Below are 14,938 nucleotides of genomic sequence, written 5' to 3' on the forward strand. Positions count from 1 at the left end.
TTTCCTTGGTCAAACTGTATCTTGAAAAGAATACTTTATGGCCTGGGAAAATGAATGACAATGAAGCCTGAAAAAAATGTTCCTCGAATATCTGTGTCAATGAGGAAAAGCTTTCCAGTGGTGGTTCTTGGGAGCACAAAGCACAGGGAGATGAGTCAGGCACTGGCTGACTAGAAATGAGTCTTGCTGATTTTGTCATTAGTATTCTGTATCTGTGCTAAGACTTTCCACTGAATCAGGGGATCCCCGATGCCAGGCAGGACCACACTGAAGCCATCTAAGAGGAAGAGCTGAAATCAGTTCAGAGTGTTCTGGCAACACTGCCTTTCTAGAAGGCTTGAGCTACCAAAGGGACCAGGATGTTCAGGTAAGACAACAGTCCCCCAGGCTCAGGAAGCCACAGAGGCGACAAGGCAGTGGCTTCACCCAGCGCACTGCCTGATGCTTTCCCCGTCACTGAAGCCCCGGGAGTACTGGTGGCCTTGAGATGAAACCACAGAAAAGGAAGACAAGGGGAGGCCAAATTTCTCTTCTTGAGCAGACCCACAGTTATGCAGAGAGCACTTTTCTTTGTTTTTCTGAAATTTCATGAGTGTGGCTGGCTGCAACGTATAATGTAAATGGATGACGTTCAAAGGCTCAGCCTTTGAGTCCCACCAAGAGTCATTCCCATCAGCCTCTCTCAAGATTTGAAGGGACAGCAGCTGCAGAGCACATGCCTGCAATTAAGCAGCTAAGCATTCGCTAAGACTGGGTTAGACTCTGACATCCAAATGAATCCCAAAAGGTGGAGGCAAAAAAAGTCTGAACCACACTCAGAGCCCAGCATCTGTCACGGTGGAATTCATTCTTACCGGGTTTATTTATTACATCTTAAATCAGCCTTAATGAAGCCGAGGAAAGAGTTTCAAGGTCCATGTGTTCCCGCTCAAGGACGAGAAGAGGACCACGAGTCCAAACATACTGTGACTGGCTGCATGTTGCTCAACAACAAACACAGCCCAGCATCTGCTGTTGCAGGGCTGGGACGTTACTTACACGGGGTCACCCAAGCTCCATCAGCAGCCATTAATAAAAATGCTAACAGGCCGTAAGTGCGGACATACACTAACAGGATAAACGTTTGCACCGAGGCAAACAGTGGATTCTGGTAGGTGGGAATCATATAAAAAGATACTCTCTTAAATTTATTCTCAGTCAAGATTAAAAAAAGAGAGGGCTTTATGCAGGTCCTTTCAGTTTTGAGACAAAGCTTCTGTGCAGACACAAGCTGCCCAAATTTCAAAATTCACTCAGGGATGACTCATTGAGCGTTATCTTTGTGTTAGACCCCAAAGATATAAATAAAACACAGCCCCTGCAGAGGGGAAGATAGGCTAGCCCCAGGCCTGGCCAAACAGGAAGCCAGAGGTGGCCGCTGTGTTTTATAGGCCAGTTATCAGTTGGGTGGTTCAGCCTTGCGAGTTATTTTGCTGCCAAGAATGATGGCAGAGGTGGGGAGACTGAAGACTTCACTGAAACTGAGTGGCAGCTGGGGTTAATGATGGGCTCCAAGAAGTAGGAACTCCACTCTGAGACTCGCAGTAAAGAATTCAGTAAGAGGTAACAGCAAATTGAATCAACAGAAAGACAGATGGACGTGCCCTGGGTCAGGGTGGACTTAGTAAAAGTTTGTTGAAAGAATAACTCTCTTCCACCTGACACCCCGTCTATTGCTCACCTCAGATTCTTTGTAGTAACGTTCTGGAATTTCATCACAGGCAATATCGATAAAGCAAACTTCTCTCTCCAGATCTTTGGCTTCGTTGTCAAAAATCTGAAAGAGCAGAGCAACAAATCAAAGGTTAGTGACGGTGGGTGAGATCCTCAAGGTGCCCGCAAGTTGGCCCAATGGTGCGTGAGGCAGAATAACTCCCCGCAGAGCATCTTCACATGGCTCAGTGCCCCTGGTGAGAGCTTTCCGCTGCCTCAGAATGTGCAAGAATCATGCGAAGCTTTTATTCATCGCTTACACTTTGTCACATCAGAGGCAGGTGTAGCATCAATCACCGCTTGGTGAGGGGAAGAAGATAAAACAAGCTGTTTTTAGAAGTTCAAGAGTGAAGAAATAAATCTCTTCCAAAAGTCTCTTCCAAAAAGGAAGTCTGCTGATTTTTGGCAGTTAATCTAAACAGGGAGAGGGAAGAGGCTAAAAAGGTTCTGGGTAGATAGGAGACAAAAAGCAGTGATACAGCCTGAGATTTAGAGAAGAAAAATAAGGGTTTTTTTTCCATTAAAGTGTTTACATATATTTAATTTTGGAAATAACATACACTCATTGCAGAAAATACAGATAAACAAAAAGAAGAAAATAAAGACTGTCCACAATTCCATTACCCAGTGTATTATTCTTGATCATTTAAAAGCACGATTTCTTTGGTACATACAGGGGTATGAAGGTGGAGCTTGAAAAAGTATTGAGATGCCTTCTTGTCAATCTAGGCTTGGTTCTACTGGCCCAGAATGCCCAACACTTGCAAAGAAATAGGTAAGAGAGCCACGTATACAGATATACACTCTGGTTCCTCTACTTTTCCCCACTGCCATTTTTTTCTGACCTTACAGGGTTATCTTCTCATCACTTCTGAAGGATAGTAAAAAGTTCGCAAATCACTTCATCCTTGGAGAAAGTCTTAACCGTACCCCAATCTCACTGTTAAGCTGATTCCTACAAGGGAATCATCTGCTAACACTAATTAAACCTGACTCTCCAGAAGAGAACGAAATATTTTGGAAGAAGAGGGTGGTTGATGCCTAAGAACATTGTCTTGACACAAATTTGGAGCCTATTAATAACACGTTCTCCCCCAGGATAGCATCTGGAGGGCTCTTTGCAAGTTGAAACTGCTAGTCCTTTCCAAATGCTTTCTGAATAATATTTGTGCTGGTAATTATCTGCCCAGGCTGCTGTTTGCTCTGCCACCAGTTTCCTTCTATAATGGTCAGATACTGGACTCTTCAGATCTGGTCAAGGAGACTGACTCTCCGGTCTGAACTGAGGAGGCCACTGCATTTTCCTAAAGGCAGAGGAAGACTGGTTCCTGGATCAGCTCTGATTCCGACCACGGCCCAGTGAAGTCAAGTGCATGTAGACACTCGCAAAGTGTTTGGGAGGGATAGGTAGATTGCTTTGAAATGAAATGGGGAAATGGTGGGAAAATAAATTCGAGTGGAGAAATAAAACACGAAATGAAACACCGGGTCTCAGGGTGTTTGTGTGTTTCACTCTCTCTCTTTTTGCTTGAATCTCTTAAGTGTGTGCAAGAGAAGACGTGCCTCATTAAGAAAACAAAACAGAACGGAACACCCCAGAGGCAAATGAGCTGCTAGAGAGTAAATTACAAGAGAAGTTAGAGAGCTTTGACATTTATTGGTGGTAAAATTTATGGGACTGAAAGAAGGGGAAATGAACAGGGGTTAAGGGAGTTATTGACAGATTAGGTGGCTTTTCCTAATTTAATTCACACAGTTTTGGATCACCCATTATCACATTATTACATTATTGCCCTTCTGCTCCAAATTCACCCTTTAGTCTCTGCTCTAACAGACCAGACCCTGTAAGCACTTCTTGACAGCGAGGATGACACTAAGCCCGTGTATTAGAGGAACCCTGCAGGAAGAAGGGGGCTTCTCTTCCTGGTGTGAATCTTATTCCTGCTATACAATCTGTTGGGGGGAGAGGGGAATGAAGTGCTGCTCTGTCCCAGTTGCATGTCCAGAGTGCACAGCTGCTTGGTGACTTTGGAGTCCTGGCCTTCACTGTGGCCCTTCTGATGTAGGTACCCCTCTGCTCCAGCCGCACATTGCCAATGGTGCTCTGACTCTACATTCTTGCCCACCAGTCTCATCTCACTTGTACCCAGAGGGAACTTTTCTGCCACCCAGCAACTGTGGACCACCTCTGATCCAGGAAACACAGCAAACTTCTCTGCCATCCAGTGGGCTATGATCACAATCTCTGCAAGGAGGTCAAGCTCCAGCCATGGAGATGGGCCCTTTCTGAGTTTGTTCTTCCTAGTGTCCACTTCCTCAGCCTTAGGTATGCTTTAGACTTCTCTTTACATCTTTATAATTACTCTTATCAAAGTTTCAGTTCAGTCGCTCAGTCGTGTCTGACTCTTTGCGACCCCATGGATTGCAGCACACCAGACCTCCCTGTCAATCATCAACTCCTGGAGTTTACTAAAACTCATATCCATCTTGTCAGTGATACCATCCAACCATCTCATCCTCTGTCATCCCCTTCTCCTCCTGACTTCAATCTTTCCCAGCATCAGGGTCTTTTCCAGTCAGTCAGTTCTTCGCATCAGGTGGCCAAAGTATTGGAGTTTCAGCTTCAGCATCAGTCCTTCCAATGAATATTCAGGACTGATTTCCTTTAGGATTGACTGGTTTGATTGCCTTGCAGTCCAAGGGACTCTCAAGAGTCTTCCTCAACACCACAGTTCAGAAGCATCAATTCTTGGGCACTCAGCTTTCCTTATAGTCCAACTCTCACATCCATACGTGACTACTGGAAAAACCATAGCTTTGACTAGACGGACCTTTGTTGGCAAAGTAATGTCTCTGATTTTTAATATGCTGTCTAGGTTGGTCATAACTTTTCTTCCAAGGAGAAAGCATCTTTTAATTTCATGGCTGCAGTCATCATCAGCAGTGATTTTGGAGCCCACGAAAATAAAATCTGTCATTGTTTCCATTGCTTTCCCATCTATTTGCCATGAAGTGATGAGACTGGATGCCATGATCTTAGTTTTCTGAATGTTGAGTTTTAAGCCAACTTTTTCACTCTCCTCTTTCACCTTCATCAAGAGGCTCTTTAGTTCTTCTTTGCTTTCTGCCATAAGGGTGGTGTCATCTGCATGTGTGAGGTTATTGATATTTCTCCCGGCAATCTTGATTCCAGTTGTGCTTCATCCGGCCCAATGTTTCTCATGATGTACTCTGCATATAAGTTAAATAAGCAGGGTGACAATATACAGGCTTGATGTACTCCTTTCCCAATTTGGAACCAGTCTGTTGTTCCATGTCCAGTTCTAACTGTTGCTTCCTGACCTGCCTACAGATTTCTCAGGAGGAAGTTAAGGTGGTCTGGTATTCCCATCTCTTTCAGAATTTTCCACAGTTTGTTGTGATTCACACAGTCAAAGGCTTTGGCGTAGACAATAAAGCAGAAGTAGTTTTTCTGGAACTCTCTTGCTTTTTCGATGATCCAACAGATGTTAGCAATTTGATCTCTGGTTCCTCTGCCTTTTCTGAAACCAGCTTGAACATCTGGAAGTTCACGGTTCATGTACTGTTGAAGCCTCACTTGGATAATTTTGAGCATTACTTTGCTAGCATGTGAGATGAGTGCGATTGTGTGGTAGTCTGAATATTCTTTGGCATTGCCTTTCTTTGGGATTGGGATGAAAACTGACCTTTTCAGGTCCTGTGGCCACTGCTGAGTTTTCCAAATTTGCTGGCATATTGAGTGCAGCCCTTTAACAGCATCATCTTTCAGGATTTGAAATAGCTCAGCTGGAATTCCATCACCTCCACTAGCTTTGTTCATAGTGATGCTTCCTAAGGCCCACTTGACTTCACATTCCAGGATGTCTGGCTCTAGGTGAGTGATCACACCAATGTGATTATCTGCACTGTGAAGATCTTTTTTGTATAGTTCTTCTGTGTATTCTTGCCACCTCTTCTTAATATCTTCTGCTTCTGTTTAGGTCCATACCATGTCTGTCCTTTATTGTGCCCATCTTTGCATGAAATGTTCCCTTGGTATCTCTAATTTTCTTGAAGAGAACTCCAGTCTTTCTCATTCTACTGTTTTCCTCTATTTCTTTGCATTGATCCCTGAGGAAGGCTTTCTTATCTCTCCTTGCTATTCTTTGGAACTCTGCATTCAAATGGGTATATCTTTCCTTTTCTCCTTTGCCTTTCACTTCTCTTCACAGCTATTTGTAAGGCCTCAGACAACCATTTTGCCTTTTTGCATTTCTTTTTCTTGGGGATGGTCTTGATCCCTGCCTCCTGTACAGTGTCACAAACCTCTGTTCATAGTTCTTCAGGCACTCTGTCTATCAGATCCAATCCCTTGAATCTATTTCTCACTTCCACTGTATAGTCATAAGGGATTTGATTTAGGTCACACCTGAATGGTCTAGTGGTTTTCTACTTTCTTCAATTTAAGTCTGAATTTGGCAATAAGGAGTTCATGATCTGAGCCACAGTCAGCTCCCGGTTTTGTTTTTGCTGACTGTATAGAGCTTCTCCATCTTTGGACACAAAGAATATAATCAATCTGATTTTGGTATTGACCATCTGGTGATGTCCATGTGTAGAGTCTTTTCTTGTGTTGCTATGACAAGTGCTATGGCCATGCTCAGTAAATCTTTAATCCAATTTTCTGTTGATGGGTGGGGCCCGATTCCCTCCCTGTTATTTACCTGGGGCCAAACTATGGTGGAGGTAATGAAGATAATGGCAACCTCCTTCAAAAGGTCCTATGCATGCACTGCTACCTTCAGTGCCCCCAACCCTGCTGCAGGCCACCACCGACCCAGACCTCTGCCGGAGACTCTGGACACTCATGGGCAAGTCTGGGTCAGTCTCTTGTGGGGTCACTGCTCCCTTCTCCTGAGTCCTGGTGTGCACAAGGTTCTCTGTTTGTGCCCTCTAAGAGTCTGTTTCCCTAGTCCTGTGTAAGTCTGGTGGCTCTATGGTGGGGTTAATGACGACCTCCTCCAAGAGGGCTCATGCCATCCCCAGGTCTGCTGCACCCAGAGCCCCTGCCCCTGCGGCAGTCCACTGCTGACCTGTACCTCCATAGGAGACACTCAAACACAGTTCGGTCTCAGTCTCTGTGGGGTCTCTGGGTCCTGGTGCGCATAAGGTTTGTTTGAGCCCTCTGAGCGTCTCTGGCGGGTATGGGGTATGATTCTAAACGTGATTTCGTCCTTCCTACCATCTTACTGGGGCTTCTCCTTTGCCCTCGGATATGTCCTCAAAGTCGCTCCAGCACTGCAGAGCTGCTGCTCCAGTGCCCATCAAATAATTCTAATTAATAATTAGAATAAATTAATAATTCCTTATATTACACTCTTCCTGTTCAAATTTTTTGTGGTGTAGGCCTCCTAATGAGGCCCTGATTTATACACTCAATTGCATATGAAATACTGCCCTTGGCTTTGAGGGCTGCAAAAATAAGGGTTGAGTTCCTGTTCTTCACAAATTATCATCTAGTGAGAGAGACAGACTGGGAAGCTATTCCCCAAAATACAAGGTGAATTAAATATTTGTTACAAAAGAAAGGACAGACTGTCAGGCCAGAAGAGGAGTCATTTATGTTGACTCCACAACTGTATGGTCAGGATAGTATTATTATTTCCACTTTTCAGATGAGAAAACTAAGGCTCAGGAGACGCAGGAGACGTGGGTTCGATCCCTGGGTTGGGAAGATCCAATGGAGGAGGAAATGGCAACCTATTCCAGTACTCTTGCCTGGAGAATCCCATGGGCAGAGGAGACTAGTGGACTACAGTCCACAGGGTCACAAAGAGTTGGACACGTCTGAATGACTGAGCACGCACGCACAGGAAGTAAAGTGCCTTGCCCGAGGTCACACTGCCTGTTGGCAGAGAGGCTCAGAGTCAGAGCAAGCCTCCAGGCTTCCCGATCAGACTCCTCCAGTGATAAAAAGGCTGCCTCTTGGCACCCGACTGAGAAGATAAATATCAACCAAAAGTGCTTCCTATTTCTTTCCAGAAAGATGAAACTAGAATCTGGTTCTCCTCCTGCTACTGAAAAATGTATGTCCTGAGTAACTGTTATTGGGAACTCCCCAATGACTTCGAGCTTTTCTGTTGAGACTGCAGTAGAATCTACTTAGGTAGTTTTTAAGTTCCAACTCTGGACTCTTTCTTTAATATGACACTTATTCTCACACCCAAGTCCATGAAATAACAAGCACTTCTGAAGTCAATGTTTCAGGGTGCGGTTCTCACCACCTGAACAAAGCTACAAAAAAATCACTTTGAGGACCTCAACATTCTCTTCAGGCTTGAGATTACAAAGTATCTTAATTTCCAATAAATAATTAATCTCCCAATGATTAGAGCTTTTAGAAGATGCTCATAGGTGCTCAATACATGCTGCTGAATGACTGGAAGACATTTAGCTTCTATCTTCCAGAGAATAATCTATGGCAGGAATATTGCTTAGTAATTGATGTTAGGTTCTTTTCATAAGTCCCAGTTCTATCTGCTGGTAAGCACCCTAACTTTCCATAATTCCCAATATAGACCTCAATGGAGAGTGGAAACCTCTTAGTATTGGCTGACAGGTCCCACAGTGGAAATCAGGAGAGCTGAATCTGAACTGAGTTATCTCCTCTATGTGACCCTGGGCAAGACCCTGCATCTCCTTCGACTAGATGGATGGGTATCAGGGAACTGTGAAATATCCTGGAGCTGTACCCAACATCTGGGGAGATGCTTTCTTTCTGGCAACAGAGTTTGACCACTTTCACCTGATTTCAGAGAGATCTGTGGCTCTAATGAAGTGGAGAGCAAGTGACCTAGATGACCACTAGAGTTCTTTGCAGTTAACATGTCAGTGATATTGAGTGACTTCCAGGTTTTGTTAGGCTCCTACATCCTGTTCTTTGCTCCTTCACCCCATATCCAGCTGATTTGGGTGGTGCACAGAGGGGAAGCAGGAAGTGGCCATGACATAATGTAATCAGAGGCCATGGCAGGGGTGAAACACTCTCATCTTCATGCTTAGCTTAGGGCACCATCCAGAATTAAGCCAACGCTGTTGCAAACAGAGGCTTAGCAAGGTCTCAAAGAAAAACAGCAAGAGTAACTATTCACTGGGGCTTCCTCAGTGGCAGCCGCCACAGCAGAAGCTGTTAGAACTCTGGTCCAACCACCAGCTCTTTGAGGTGGAATAAGAGCTCTGCTGAGACAGCTTAGGACCGAGACACATCCTCATGTTGGTGTGCATGTGTGCTACGTCGCTTCAGTTATGTCCGAGTCTTTGTGACCCAATGAATGTGGCCGCCAGGATCTGTCCATGGGATTCTCCAGGTGAGAATACTGGAGTGGGTTGCCATGCCCTCCTCCAGCACATCTTTCTGACCCAGGGATGGAACCCGCATCTCTGAGGTCTCCTGTACTGGCGAGTGGGTTCCTTACCACTAGCACCAACTGGGAAGAAGCCCCTTAATGTTGGAACATTAAGCCAAAGCTCCACCAGGCTGTCATCTGACACAGGTGCTAAGTGCCTTCACGTCCTTGGGAGGTTCTTGGGCAGCATTTGTCCCTTTCTGAGATGGGAGTTGGGTGTGGGACTCAAATGTGGTACCTTCTCTATACCTCCAATAATAATGCTCCCCTCTGTGGTTACTTATCAGACATATCCACCCACAAGTCATCTGTAGCGGGTTTCAGTGCCAATCTGACTGACTCTTCTGACCTCTGTCCCCTTCCTCCCCAACTAGGCAATGAGCACTCAGTAAACTCCTTCTTTTAATCTGAACTAAGCAATATTACCCAGAAAGCAAATTTCCTGAGTAAATACTATCTTACAGATTCCAAAATGAAAAGGGGGTAATTTTCTCTTTTTTGTAAAGCCTTATGAACATTAAATATCAAGTATTTTTAAAGTCTTCACATACTTTGATCTGGTGAACTTAAGCTTTGATAATTCATCTTAAGGATCTTAAATAAATGAAAAGCTTAATGCACAAAGATTTTCATTGCAACATTAATGTAATGGCAAGAAAAAACAGAGGGAAAGAGGGAGGAAAAAAGCAAACAGCCAAATTATTCCAGTATGGGAGAATGGCCAAGGAAATTATGATAAATCCATTCGATGAACCATTATGTGGCCATTAATAGCTCCATTCTTAAAAAAGATTTTCCCAGGAGGGTAAACATGGGTGTGGGTGGGATGGAGAAGGGGAGATGCCCCGTATTTAATACAGACAGATGCTGAGTCATGTGGTCATAACTCACACAACTCAGAAGGGAAAGGTACGCTGATAAATGTGGAATGTGTTTTAAGGACGCACTATATTTCTTCCTTGAACTGCAGTCTCTTTCTAGATTTATTTATTTCTCATTTTGCTTTTAGGTGTTTCTAGATTTTGTGGTCTCTCTTGTGACTGTCCAGACAGGGAGAGCACTGTGTACAGCAGCTTTTCAGAAATCCATGGTCCTGAGGATGATGGGTTTGTAGCCCCTTTTAGCCCCTTTCTCTATAACAGTAAGTTCTGTGGTTTATGATCCAAGTTTAGATGGGAACTGTCTGTACTTTCTGCACTATTTTTCCATAAACTTAAAACTGCTTTAAAAAATAAAGTCTAATATTAAAAAAAAATTGAGGTGGGGAGGGGGGGCAACCCAAGCTTCTTCCTGCCATCTGTCTGAGCTACCAAGGATGCAAGGTAGGGGTGGCTAATCAGTCATCCTGTTTTATGCTTCACATATGATTTAAGGGACGAAAAATCCCAGTTAAGCCACTGTTCTGCTCTTTTTTCAATATACTTGGGAGGTTTCAGGGGGAGGCAATTGACTAAGACACACTAACAAAGAATAGGTTCAGTAAGGAGGAACACTGGAAGCAGAATTATTGTTTTAACATTGCTTTCAATGCTCTGGATTTGCAAAGTGGCCAGTTGGTTTGGTGCAGAGGATGTGGGTCCCTGGTTAATACGTTAGGCATATGGGGCTAGAGTTGGTTCATGATTTTTTTATTGATTATTCTCTAATGGCAGCATACCTGTAGGGAGAGCCTGAAAAACACTTATGGCCAGGAAAAAAAATAGTCCCAGTTATTGATGAAGACAACCATCATTTCATTACCCCATCTCTACTCATATTCCTACTAAGAACATTTTCATGCCCACGCAATTCAGTGGTGACCATTTCATGAATGTGTAAGCTAGATGATCCAACCTCAGAATATGCAACTTGTCTTCCCCATTGCCATTAACATACAGATTAAAAAAAAGGATGGTTTTCTTCCATCTCTTTAAAAACATTTCTGCTTCTTTCCAACTCCCAGAATAAAGAGCTGTTGTTTATTCTATTTTGTTATAGTGGAAAAAATAATTGCTGAAGGTGGACATACTTAATAACAGTTTTCTGAAGAGAAGAGACTAGGCTTCAGCAATCAACACATCAGCAAATAATTACCAAGCATCTGCTATGTGGTCAACAGGGCTTCCCTGGTGGTTCAGATGGTAAAGAATCTGTCTGCAATTCAGGAGACTTGGGTTTGATTCCTGGGTTGGGAAGATCCCCGGAGAAGGAAATGGCAACCCAATCCAGTATTCTTGTCTGGAAAATTCCATGGACAGAGAAGCCTGGCATACTACAGTCCATGGAGTTGCAAAGAGTCAGACATGACTGAGCAACTAACACACATGTGGTCAACAATGTGCCTCTTAATGTGTGAGATAAGGTCCACTCTCAAGCAGGCTTATGATTTTGCAGCAAAACTTGATTTGTTGCAAGATTTAATTAACAGCATCATGAAAGTGAAAGAAAAAGTGAAAGTGAAGTCGCTCAGTAGTGTCCAACTCTTTGAGATCCCCTGGACTGTAGCCTACCATGCTCTTCCGTTCATGGGATTTTCCAGGCAAGAGTACTGGAGTGGGTTGCCATTTCCTTCTCCAGAGGATCTTCCCGACCCAGGGATCAAACCTGGGTCTCCCACGTTGTAGGCAGAAGCTTTACCATCTGAGCCACCAGGGAAGCCTTAACAGCATCATATAAGATATTATATCTGTTACTAAGTAATAAGTACTAAAAGCTACGTATTATCAGACAAGAAGTACTTCACTCCGAATCCAGCAAGGGAGAATATATGTATATATATGTGTGTGTGTGCATGACATTCTTTTTCAGATTCATTTTCATTATAGGTTGTTACAGGATATTAGATATACACCATTCCCTGTGCTATGTAGCAGGTCCTTGTCGGTTATCTATTTTATATATAGCAGTGTGTATATGTTAATCCCAAACTCCCAATTTATCCCTCTCTTCCCCTTTCCCTCTGGTAACCGTAAGTGTTTTTTTCTATGAGGGGAGACAAAATTTTAAAAATAAACTTTATAGAAAAACTAGAGCTTCCCTGGTGGCTCTGACAGTAAAGAATCTGCCTGGAATGTGGGAGACCCGGGTTCAATCTCTGGGTTGGGAAGATTTCCCTGGAGAAGGGAATGGCAACCCACACCAGTATTCTTGCCTGGAGAATCCTATGGATAGAGGAGGCTGGCGGGCTACAGTCCATGGGATCACAGAAAGTCGGATACGACTGAGCCACTAACATTTCATTTCAGGGCCATCTCATCATTCACACACACAGATACACACACACACAAAGACAACTCAGCACCTTTAGTAAGATGTTGGTCCTTGTTTTTTCAGACTCCCTGCCCCTGAAACCATCTTTTTTAAAATTGATTTCTGGGGGAATGCATAGTTCTATGAATTTTAACACATGTATAGATTCTTGTAACCACCACTCCAATTGAAGACTCAGATCAGTTTCACCACCCCAAGAAACTAATTTTTCATCACAATCTCCCTACACCCCAACTCCAGGCAACCACTCCTGTGTTCTCTAACCCTACAGTTTTTGTCTTTTCAAGAATGTCATACAAATGGAATCATGTAGGTTTTAACCCTGTGAGACTAGTCTTTTTACTCAGGACAGTGCCTTTGAGATTTATCCTGTGGTTGTGGAAATCCAAGTGCATTCCTTTTTCTTGCTAAGTAGTATTCCACTGTATGAATGTATAGCAATTTGTTTATTCCCCTGTTTAAAGTTTGGGACAATTATGAAGAGAGCTGTTAAAAGTATTTGTGGATACATTTTTGTGTAAATACAAGTTTTCACTTCTTTAGGGTACATATTCAGGAGTGGGATGGCTGGGTTATAGGATGTTATGTTAATTTTTCTTTACGAGCAGATGAATCAATACTCCTGAAATGAATTGACTAGTATCTCCCCCAAATTCCTGCCCACCCCAAACCTCAGACTGTGACCTTATTTGGAAATAGATTCTTTGCAGATGTTGTTAGTTAAAGATTGGTATGGACTTAATGTTTGTATCTCCCTGTCCCAAATCCATTGAAAACTAATGTCCAGTGTGACAGTATCAAGAGATGCAGCCTTTGGGAGAATGAGTGTAGAGCTCTCATAATGGGATTAGAACTCTATAAAAAAGATCCCTCAGAAAAAAAAGACTCCATAGAGGTCCCCAGTGGAGAAGGAAATGGCAACTTACTCCAGGTATTCTTGCCTGGGAAATCCCATGGACAGAGGAGGCTGGCGGGCTACAGTCCATGGGGTCGCAAAGAGTTGGACACGACTGAGCGACTGAACAGCAGTAGCATGGAAGTGCCTAGACCCTTCTTCCATGTGAGGACAGAGGGAGAAGTTGCAGTCTGCAACCCAGAACCCAACCATGCCAACACCCTGAAGTCAGCCTGTCTTCACCAAGTGTCATGAACAACTGTTTTTTTAACATCGACCAGTGGTGGAGATTTGTCCTTTTCCTTTCTCCACCTATCTCAAAGGTTGCAGAAAATTCAAAACCAACAGGCAGAAATCTGACGACAACAGTGGAAATGAAGGAAAGGGTAATGTAGGGCGTTGCTCATCAGGGAAGTTCAAAGCCAAAAGCTGCTGATAAACACACCTAAGGCTGAGAACACAGAGAGATGTAAGAGGAAAGGATGCCTGGGGAAGGGGCTGGGCAGAGGCCTAAGGGTCAGAGGACATAACACAGTGGACAGGAACTCACAGTGTGCTCCCTTTGAATACAAGAACACTTCTTTCTGTCCTAGGACATGCATCTAGAAACAGTGCCAGCAAAACTAGTAGAGAGTTGAGAGCCATTTGGTTTTGTGACCTGAAGTCCCACGCAGGAAACAATGGTGACCCCTGGTTCATCTGGGTGAGACAAAGGGTGAAGACAGTTCAAGAGAAAGTGACACGGTGACTGCTGAGAAAAAGATTTGGACTGGCAAGACAGTGTTCTCATAAGGTGCTCTGATCACGGTAACTAATTAAGAAAGGAACAAAAAAGTACATTAAAACAACCCAGAAGGGTCACAAATGCTATGACTCAATTCATTTACTGAAAAGGCTTTAACGGCACAGAAACGCTTCTAAGTTACGGTTCCCAGGGCAGCTGTAACAAGGCTCTTTTTATAAGCTCTGTCTGATTTCAGCACAGAACAGGCTCAACCTGAATTCCTTCTGTGGCCACAGTCCCCTTTGGACCCACAGGCTGTGTCATGAGATCAAACCAGGACTTCACACGGGCACACATGGATGCTGGCTCCTGGCACCTGAGCACACACACGGGTTCCCTGCAGTATGATCAATAATGCTTCCTAAAACAAGTCCCAGAAGCCGGGCTTAAAATAGCTTCAATTTCTCCTTGTTCCTTCCGATTTTAATTCACAGGGTGGTCTCCGGGAACTAGAACTGCTGGTTTTCCCACAAGTTGAAGTATGGCTATTTCATCTGGAAACACTCTGGGGCTCAAGATGGGCCAGCCTTCACTAGCCTCAGTGTTTGTCAAGGTGATGTTGATTCTGTCCTTCTTGAAACCTTTCTGAGCCAAACAACGAATCCTATGCACAGAGAGGTAACATTCCTGATAGGCAAAAACCACCTGTACTTCTTTTTTTTCACTGAGAAGCTACTAACTCAGCCTGGAGGGAAGGGACTGAAATGCTGAGGTAGATGGCTTGCTGAGGCCTTGTCTGGTCTGGCAGCCATACCCGGAAGTCAAAAAACAATGCCGAGAGTCCCAAGAAGGCTGCCAGGACTCTTACTCTTTAGAGGCCACAGTTTCCTTCTCTTGTTCCCAAAATGAGCG

General features: G+C 43.9%; 1 protein-coding gene across 3 annotated transcripts in view; it reads right to left on the reverse strand.

Annotated features, from left to right (window-relative positions):
- PITPNC1 (phosphatidylinositol transfer protein cytoplasmic 1) overlaps positions 1–14,938 on the reverse strand; it is a 268,917-nt gene that overhangs the window by 42,876 nt on the left and 211,103 nt on the right. For all 3 annotated transcript variants that reach the window (XM_027517737.1, XM_027517739.1, XM_027517738.1), the window contains exon 6: positions 1,721–1,816. In XM_027517737.1, the coding sequence (XP_027373538.1) occupies positions 1,721–1,816 (96 nt within the window). The remainder of the gene's footprint in view (positions 1–1,720; positions 1,817–14,938) is intronic.

The sequence above is a fragment of the Bos indicus x Bos taurus genome, chromosome 19 (genome assembly GCF_003369695.1).
Source record: "Bos indicus x Bos taurus breed Angus x Brahman F1 hybrid chromosome 19, Bos_hybrid_MaternalHap_v2.0, whole genome shotgun sequence".
NCBI classification, from domain to species: Eukaryota; Metazoa; Chordata; class Mammalia; order Artiodactyla; family Bovidae; genus Bos; species Bos indicus x Bos taurus.